We start from the raw sequence: 9,842 nt of genomic DNA, 5'->3' as shown, positions 1-9,842 counted from the left end.
AAAAATAAATAAAAAACGTTGAAAAAAAAAAATTTAAAAAAAAAAATTTTTTTAAAAAAATAAAAGCATTATTATTAAAAGTATTAACTTTTAAATATTAATTTCAAATACACTAATTTTCCAATTATTAACTACAGTTAATAATACTGTATTGTATATTTGAAAGTTGCTAAGAGTAGATCTTAAAAGTTCTCATAAATAAAAAAGTTCTCACAAGAATTTTTATATATCGTGACAGATGTTAACTAGACTTACTGTGGTGATCATTTTGCAATATATACATGTATTGAATAACTGTTGTATACCTGAAACCAATATAATGTTATATGTCAATCATACCCCAATAAAAAAAAAAGATTTATATTTTAAAAAGTATATGTGTTTTATGGGTTGGGAAGTGGTCATTAAGACTGATCCTGGTAACCTCTTTCCTTTCAGATGATCTCAAGTTTTAATCTAACTGGCTGAAGTAATGAGTTTCTAAAACACCTCACCACAATGAAAATACCGTGGATATGAGAAACTTAGTGGTTTGTAAAGTGAAAACCAACCACTAATCATAAAAATCACTAGTTACCTGGCAGGAAAAAACACAATGATTTGATCCCTTTATACCTTAACAACAGTATTAGAGATAGGAGTAAAATATGACTTTTCACATCCACAGCCCTTGATTCAGTGCTGAAAGAAGCTGCTCTTTGTTCATGAAACAATTAAAAATTACTCAGGACACGTCTTACAATCAGTTTCAATTCACACTTAGCTACTTTCTAATGCTAATTTGAGTTCCTAACAGAGGAAAAAAAAGAAAAAAGATTTCTAAAGAAGACGGTCTGATGCTCTCACTGCCTTATATCCTCGCAGGTCCTCTCCTGTACACAGATTAGCTTCAATTCACCTTAGTATGTAACTCTGTACGTAACTGGCTATGTGTGCACATCACTGCAAGCAAAGCTTTGGGTTCACACGCATTTTTTTTTCCCCCAGGAGAAAACCTATAGCTTTAACGGGGTCAACGTTGCTCAAGACCCATTTCACTCAATAGCAAAATATGTTTAGTTTTAGAGCTTGGCATGACTTTTCACCTGATATTCACACACTCGTTAGTCAATAATAACTTCCCAACAATGGACACTTAAATGTTTTGGGTTTTTTTTGTTGTTGTTGTTGTTGTTGTTGTTGTTGTTTTTTAAGGACGCAGGAACCATTATGAAATGAAATAAAGCTCCACAGGAAAAAAAAAGTATTTTCCCGTCCCATTCTATCCAACAAAAGAGGGCAGTGACATGAGACAGCTTCATTATTTAAAAGCCCTGGGCCACTATTTTATAAGAAAGGTGCAAATATATCCATATTTTGAGGGTGAACTTATTCCAGAAGTAAAACAAGACTCTACCAGGAAGTTCTACCAACACGATGCTACCTATCTCCTCTAATGGCAAACTTTCCAGCCGTACCCCTTCCAAGATTCAGAAGACCTGCTCCCCAATCCTGGTGCCTATGTTAACTTGCCATATAACCATGGACAAATGACTGCTTCCCTCAACAGAACTGAAAACAAAGTTAGTTAACCTCTATGAAGGTGAGGATGGTGGGTGACAAGTTTAAGTGGGTCAGACTAGCAAGCACTGGGGACACCTGCAGTAAACTAAAGAACATATGATCAAGTCACCAAAAAATTCAACACCTATTTAAACCGGACACTCTCTTGGGTACTATACAAAGGAAATTAGCTAGCAAAGGCCATGTCTTTTCTAGAAGCTGGTGTGGGCATGCAACCTAACACAAGAGACATTCGGTCCCTAGATAAATTGAACACAACGCTTATCTGGGGTCCTTATACACTTTCTCTGTTTTACCTACCACCAAGGACCATGTTTAAATGGTCAGGTTATATATAAACCAAAGCATACTACTCATGAAGAAATATGAGAAATTACTGGATGGCAACATTACAGAGTATTAAACCAAGAGGCACTTTTTAAGGAGCAGGAGAAAAAGACAATGAAAGAATGGAAAAACAAATGCAAAACAACACGGTACCACTGACTACTCATGGCACAAAAGCATATTTTGATTACATTGTTAGTGGAGATTTACGCTACAGATACGTCAAATTTAGCTTTACCATCTGTATTTGACCGACATCTGAGAGCCAGCATTGGCCTTTATAGGACAAATAGGGAATACTAACTTCAAATTTCTGGCAAACCTGTGTGGTAAGTGTGGGATCATAGAAGTCACCATCACATCTAATCAGTAAATTATATACACAAGCCAGGTCTTTCAGATTTATTATAGTACGGAAACACTCACTTTCAGATATTCGTGAGCATCCTAGACGTAACAGAGTAAACGTCAACTGTGTTTAAAAATGTAAATTTTAGGGGCGCCTGGGTGGCGCAGTCGGTTAAGCGTCCGACTTCAGCCAGGTCACGATCTCGCGCTCCGTGAGTTCGAGCCCCGCGTCGGGCTCTGGGCTGATGGCTCAGAGCCTGGAGCCTGTTTCCGATTCTGTGTCTCCCTCTCTCTCTGCCCCTCCCCCGTTCATGCTCTGTCTCTCTCTCTGTCCCAAAAATAAACGTTGAAAAAAAAAATTAAAAAAAAAAAATGTAAATTTTAGCCGTATTACAAAAGTAACAAACTGTGGTAATTAATGGTGAAAACTGTTAATTTTGCCTATTAAAATAACTAATAATTTCCAATTAATTAAATAAGCAAAGAAATAGACTGACAGCAAACATGACTATTAAAACATAATTTTAGGTAGGGGCGCCTGGGTGGCTCAGTCAGTCAAGTGTCCGACTTCAGCTCAGGTCATGATCTCATGGTTCGAGAGTTTGAGCCCCGCATTGGGCTCTGTGCTGACAGCTCAGAGCCTGGAGCCTGCCTGTTTCAGATTCTGTGTCTACCTCTCTCTCTCTCTGCCCCTCTCCTGCCCCCTCGCTCGCTCGCTCTCTCACAAAAATAAATTAAAATTAAAAAAAAATTTTTTTAAACATATTTTTAGGTAGAACATTTTATCTCTGGGAGTCAATCAATGTTCACAAAAAATTAAATAATTATGCCAAAACAATAATTTTAATTCTAGCATTTGGAGAAATTTGATTTATCGACGTTCATAAAACCAACTTTAAGAATTATATTTTGTTTTTTGTTATTCCGTTTAGGCCATGAGTGTTTCAAGAAGTCTTACATGGGAATCCTGCATATCTTGCTAGGATAAAAAGCAGAATGTGAACTCCACTACCCCAAAATTTCACAAGAAGGAAAAACTCCACAAAAATCACGTATGACATCCAAGCAACTTCAACCTAGTCATACCAAAGAATATAAAGAAAAAGATGAGAAGAAACCTTGCCCCGCCAGCAACATGATATTTAAGTGAGCATCTACCGAGTAAGCAAATGTGTGGAGTATCACAGAAGTCATCTAGCAGCAACCACATAGGCATTAGAATTCTAAACATTTAAAATTTGCTACGTATATCTTTGGAAAATAAAATTATAATAATGATTAATGTTCTGAAATGTTCCGACTCGTTCTTGTGTGTCAGAAATATATTATCTGGCTTCAGCCTTGGCTGAATTATTGATTGTACATCCCGCCATTCAGCATCTGACCTCTGATTGTTTACTCGGTCCCCTGCTATAACCTAGGTCTGGCTGGGCGCTTGTTCCTTTGGAACCCCTTGTAGGGAATCAGAGCCAGGAATCAAGACACTAGGGGTCTAGTGACTTTTGAAGAGTTACGTAACCTCTCTAGATCTCAGTCGTCTCATCTATCAAATGGGAATAATAATTGTATCTACCTCACATCTCTGTTGTGAGGCTTAGACGAAATGGTACCTTGAGAGTGCTTAAAAGGTGTTCAATTAATGTCCACCACCGCGATCGTCACTGTAACTGCAGCGATGTTCGGTGACTTATCTTAAACGTAGGGTCTATCCACCTTCCGAAACTACTCTCAATGCTCTTTCTTAAACGCAGTGTCTACGCATCACCCGACCTCAATAAACTTCCGCCTCCAGGAAGCCCTCCAGGGTCCGGCCGCCGCGCGCGCGGTGCCCACTCCAGCCGGGGCGCGTCGGGCTCCGGGTCACTCGGCCCGGGGCAGGCCTCACGCGAACCGAACTGAGAGGGACCTGCAACCGTTCGGTAGGCCCTTGGGCGTGGAACGCGCCTCTCCCGCCCCACCCAGAGCAGAGAGCCCCGGGCGAATGCGCCCGCCCGAGTCCCGAGGGAGCCAGGGAGGCCGGCCCGTCCAGCTGAGCGAGTCCGGGTTCCGCACCCGGAGCCGGCCGAGAAACCCAGAGGCCCCGCCACCCGCGACGCGAGGCGACACAGGCCTCGGAGCGGCGGGAGGCGTCTCCAGGGTGGGTCGGCAGCCCGAAGCCTGAGGAGGAGCGGCGCGGAGACCCGGAGGCTGCGCCAGGACAGCTCTTACTGTTTCACGTTGTCCCCTAGGGCCTCGCTCAAGTTCTTCTTGGCCGCCTCCAGCTCGCTCACAAAGGTCGCCATTGCTCCCCACGTCTCAGCCCGACCGCAGACCGCTCTGCCACAGTGACCAACAACCGAAAAACCAATTCGGTGAGAGCCTCGGCGCAGGAAGCTCAGTCCGCCCCCGTCTGTCCCGCCCCTAATCGCACAGCAGAAGTTTGTTTGGTTTTCGGCTCCGCCCGCCTTCCTGAAGAGAAAGTGAGGAGGCAAATTCGCTGTTTTCTCAGTCCTCCTCCTCCCGCCCCCTCGAGTCACGTGATCCATTTGGTCCGGCCTTTCCGCACCCGACTTCGACACTTGGCCACAGGAGCCAGCTGCGGCACCTGCCGGGGTGTTGTATCACAGTACCTTCAGTTTGTTACCGGCTGGGCAAGATTTTCAATTCTTTTTAAACGTTTATTCATTTCTGAGAGACAGAGAAAGAGAGCAAGCAGGGGTGGGGCAGAGAGAGAGGGAGACACAGAACCTGAAACAGGCTCTAGGCTCCGGAGCTGTCAGCACAGAGATGATGACCTGAGCCTAAGTCGGATGCTTAACCCACTGAGCCACCCAGGCACCGGTGGGCAATTTCTGAATTCCGCTCTTTGTCCTTCCACCTGGATGAGTTTCTTCCTCCGCAGGTCAAAAAGTAAATGCAGTATCAGTTTTGTTCTCTTTCTTCGCCTTATTTTTCGCCAAGCACTCACCATTTAATATGCCACTTAATAGGTTGTTCTTGTTAATTCTCTGCCTCGTCCAGCTAAAATGTAAATTCCATGTGGAAAGGATTTGTGTTTTATTCGGTGCTGTTTTCCCCAGTTCCTAGAGCAGTGCCTGGCTCTCAATAAATATTTGCTGAATAAATGAAGTAATCGTGAGAAATAAGGAAAATAAACACAGAAGGATAGAGAAAAAAGAAAGAAAAAGTGTTTACCACCTCCAGACAAACGTAACTGATAGACCTTTCTCCCCCACCTGCCACACTTCCCATAATTTATAATCTTGGTCTATCTTCAACTGTGCATCTTGGTGGGGGGGTTTTAAACTTAACATAATTATATAAATATTATCCTCTGGCATTATAGTGTCTTTATAATCATAATTTTAATGACAGCTTGTTAAACACCCCCCACAAAAAGAATGTACACAATAACTTGTTTCCTAACTGTTAGCCTGATTGTTTCCATTTTTTCCTCTATTAAAAGCCTTACTGTAATACACAATGCATAAAGCTTGTCTTCATTTAGGATTATTACTTTAGAATAGAGCCCCACGAATAGACTTATTGGTTTAAACGGTAGGGATATTTATAAGAGTCTTGGTGTGTATCGTCAAATTGCCTCACAAAGATTGAAAATAATCCTAATTGCTTTTAAATCTTGTGTGATTACCCGACAGAGGCCCCTTCAAGCTTATTCGTTTGTTCAGCAAATACTATTATGTATCTGGAACTCTGTTGTGGGCTGGATTTACGAAGATGAACGTGGCAGGTAAAGTCTTACTATCTGTGTTAGAAAACTCCAGAGAAATTTTGACTTTTAAAAAGTAGCTGTCCACTTCCACTTTTTCTTGGCTACCCCCTGTAGACTGAGTAGAAAGCCAACCTCAAATTAGGTTAGCAAATGCTTTATTCATGGTGTTACTGAGGACTGGAGCCCAGGAAACATTCTTCCCAATTGCTCTGAAGACCTGCTTGGAAGCTTGTTATATATTATGTATGCAAATTATATACAGAAAATTATTATATGTTCAAAAGGGGCAACAGGTATATGTGCTTGCAAGCAGTTCCAATACTTATGTGTCACAAGGTATAATTTGTTGTAATTATAAAAAGGAAGGTTTACTGATTTCCACACAGACGTGAGGAAGACCCTTAAGTCACCTTAATATATGTTTCTATCGTATCTGATTATTTAAAAATATTGCTTGCATGCCTCTGCTTAGCCTGATTTTCGGCTCTTCCTATTCTTGATTTTTCCCTGAGAAGGTCACAGAGGCTGACCTCAGTCACCTATTGCAGTTTGAGTGCATACCACTGAGTATTGAACAAATTTCAGGCTCTTTAAACTGGCATTCGCATTTTCTTACGAGCTGGACTCTGCCTATCTGTCCAACCCGCGTACATTCGGGCCTGTCCCCACTACCCCTTAGAACGCTCTTGCATTCCGGTTACTTGACTTTCTATAACAAACCATATCACTCAGTCCCTTTACACATATCTCTCCCTCTGCTGGGTTTGACACCCGTGGGTGGCTACCTACATTTCTTGCAAACAGGTCCAAACGTAGGTAAGTACCTGTCAAAGGGCCAATTCAGCAGCACTAGACATGGGCACAAGGAAATGTTTAGGTATATCTTCCAGGAACAGTCCCTGTTTCTCACCTCTATCGCTACTTATCCCCTAAGAAAAATATGACATTCATCTCTTTACATCTATCCTTGTTAACACCCTAAGTGGATGCATCTAGTTCAATGAAATACTCCTTTCTCTCTCATCACTTTATACACCTATTAGCACCAATTTCAGTATAATTATTCCGTTAAATGTCCATTGAAACTGTAGTGCTAGACGATATAACATACACAGAAATCTGACCAAACAATGTGCTTAATAGAAGTAAATATGCAAACCACTTGTAATTTGGTGATTTAAAGAACCTAATTCTAAATCTTCTTTTAGTGATAGCAATAGTTACACAATGCATGCTACAGGCAGACAACTATTAAATAGCTTCAGAGAGGGGCGCCTGGGTGGCTTGGTCAGTTAAGCGTCCAACTTTGGCTCAAGTCATGATCTCATGGTCTGTGAGTCCGAGCCCCGCGTCGGGCTCTGTGCTGACAGCTCAGCGCCTGGAGCCTGCTTTACATTCTGATTCTCCCTCTCTCTCTCTGCCCCTCCTCTGCTCACGCTCTGTCTGTCTGTCTGTCTCTCTCTCTCAAAGGTTGATAGTATTATTTATATATCGCCTCTTTTTATGCGACTTCTTTCAACATGTAATTATATAAATCATAAATATATGAGTATATAAATATAATTGTGTACAAACATAATACAAAGGAAAGCCCTGAAAAAAATTTATTTTCATACCAATTTTTTTTAGGTGTCTATGAAAGTCTGGCCCCTGCTTGCTGAATTCTTCCAAAAGCACTGGATTTTTGTCACTAGGATTGGATGTTGCTGGAGTTGTGAGATGTCTCAGCTCTGGAGATTATGTTATTACTGTCATTCTCCCTCCCAGGTACCATATTTAGGATTTTTAGACCTATTTATAAACCACGGACTCCTTGTTTACACCGGCTGGTGCCTACCGCAGAAGAAATACTTGTTGACTGACTCTCTTAGTCCATTCATTAAAATTGGCTTATTAACCTTCTTCCCAGAGCACTGCCAGCAAATGTGTGAGCTCTTCCATTTCAGGCATCAGCAGCTCTGCTTTACTGGAAGGACTCTTACAGTTCAGCTTTAAAATAGTATTGATAGTATTTTAGTTGCCCTGTTGAATTTACCATTATAACATTCACTATAATTTGTAATACTTACTATGTGGGCTATGCATTTATATACAGTTATACACAATGGTACATAGGGGCTCACACTCAATATATGTGTCTGTCAGAACAAAATACTTTAGAAAATTCTATATAGTATTCTTCCTAATCCATATCTATATTGATGTACAGAGTTGAATATAGTTAAAGGTTATAGACTAGTGGGGCACCTGGGTGGCTCAGTCGGTTAAGTGTCCAGCTCTCGATTTCAGTTCAGGTCTTGATCTCAGGGTTGTAAGTTCAAGCCCTGCATTGGGCTCCATACTGGGCATGAAGCCTACTTAAGTAAAAAAAAAAAGCTTATAGACAAGATTATATTAGGCCTGAGTTAAATTTATGGCTAAAAACAATTAGAGAGGCAGGTCACTGTGACACCACATGTATTTATTTTTTGTCTGCCAAAAGGAGGTGAAGAGGTTCTTAATCTTTTTTTATGCCATGGACTTCATTAGCAGTCTGGTGAAGGCTTTGCAGCCCTTCTCAGAGTAATCTTTCTAAATGCATGAACTACATAGAGGGTTACATTTTAAACAGTTTCATTGGAACACAATTCTATCCTTGGGTCCCAGCTTCAAACCCTCTGAAGTTCTATGGGTACTTAGTTTCCTCAGGCTGCTACAACAAAATATCATAGACTAGGTGGTTTAAACAACAGAAATTTATTTTCTCACAGTTCTGGAAGCCAGCAAATTTGGTTTCTTGTGAGGGTTCTGTTCCTGGCTTGTAGATGACCATCATCTTTTTGTATCTTCACGTGGCCTTTCGTGTGTGTGTGTGTGTGTGTGTGTGTGTGTGTGTGTGCGTGCACACACTCGTGCGTGGGTAGGGAGGGAGAGAGCACATCTCTGGTGTCTCTGTCTCTGCTTGTAAGGACACTAATCCTATTGGATTAGGGTCCTACCCTTATATCCTCACTTAACCTTAATTACTTCCTTAGAGGCCCCATCCCCAAACACAACCACACTGGGAGTTAGGGCTTCAACATATGAATCTGGGGGCAGGGGGCGGGGTAACAAACGTTCTGTTCAAAATAGTACTACAGGAAGTTAACAATAGTTCCCATGTCCATTCTCAGAAGCTCTCGGAGATTAAAGTTTGAGGACTCTGAGAAATGGAAGAATTTAGAATCTAGGGATTCTAGTAGATGAAAGCTACCTAAGCAACCCCAAGAATACTGAAAAGTAAATGCTGTTTTTACATGTGTTTTGATACTATCATGGTTGTAACTTAACTTGATCAAAGCATTTTTGCTGGAGTTAGTCTCAGAATAGTCTCAGAATTTAGGGGACAGAATAAAGAAGTATGATCTATAATATAGATGGACAATGATTAAGAACCAGTCTGGGGCACCTGGGTGGCTCAGTCGGTTAAGCGTCTGACTTCGGCTCAGGTCATGATCTCACGGTTCGTGGGTTCAAGCCCCGCTTTGGGCTCTGCGCTGACAGCTTGGAGCCTGGGGCCGGCTTCAGACTCTATGTCCCCCCCTTTTCTCTGCCCCACCCTGCTTGTGCTCTCTGTCTTTCAAAAATGAATAAACATTAAAAAAATTTTTTTAATAGATAAAAATTAAGAACCAGTCAACTGTACAATACTTATACATTATAAAAGTCACCTGGGTGACTCAGTTGGTTAAGCGTCCGACTCTTGATTTTGTGGCTCAGGTCATGATCTCAAGGTTCGTGAGATCAAGTCCCACCTCTGCACTGATGATACAGAGCCTGCTTGGGATTCTCTCTCTCCCTCTCTCTCTCTCTGCCCCTCCCACTCATTCTCTCTCTCTCTCTCAAAATAAATAAATAAACTTTAAAAACCCTT

At 41.5% G+C, this 9,842-nt stretch overlaps 1 protein-coding gene and 1 long non-coding RNA gene across 3 annotated transcripts in view; one reads left to right on the top strand and one right to left on the bottom strand.

The window, feature by feature from the left end:
• TADA1 (transcriptional adaptor 1) overlaps window positions 1–4,600 on the bottom strand; it is a 23,739-nt gene extending 19,139 nt beyond the window's left edge. Inside the window, exon 1 of one of the 2 annotated variants that reach the window (XM_040451783.1) lies at window positions 4,447–4,600. In XM_040451783.1, coding sequence (XP_040307717.1) covers window positions 4,447–4,520 — 74 coding nt within the window. In that variant the 5' untranslated portion in view covers window positions 4,521–4,600. The remainder of the gene's footprint in view (window positions 1–4,446) is intronic. The other variant, XM_040451784.1, reaches the window with a different exon arrangement.
• Window positions 4,601–4,607: 7 nt separating this feature from the next.
• Window positions 4,608–7,852, top strand: LOC121015087 (uncharacterized). Its single transcript, XR_005783617.1, has 3 exons — window positions 4,608–5,127; window positions 5,877–5,968; window positions 7,580–7,852. It is a non-coding gene; the product is annotated as an uncharacterized LOC121015087 (long non-coding RNA).
• Window positions 7,853–9,842: the final 1,990 nt, after the last annotated feature.

This window comes from Herpailurus yagouaroundi, unplaced genomic scaffold (assembly GCF_014898765.1).
Source record: "Herpailurus yagouaroundi ecotype Mexico unplaced genomic scaffold, PumYag 205, whole genome shotgun sequence".
In the NCBI taxonomy this organism is placed as follows: domain Eukaryota; kingdom Metazoa; phylum Chordata; class Mammalia; order Carnivora; family Felidae; genus Herpailurus; species Herpailurus yagouaroundi.
This window is presented reverse-complemented; position numbering and strand designations above follow the sequence as displayed.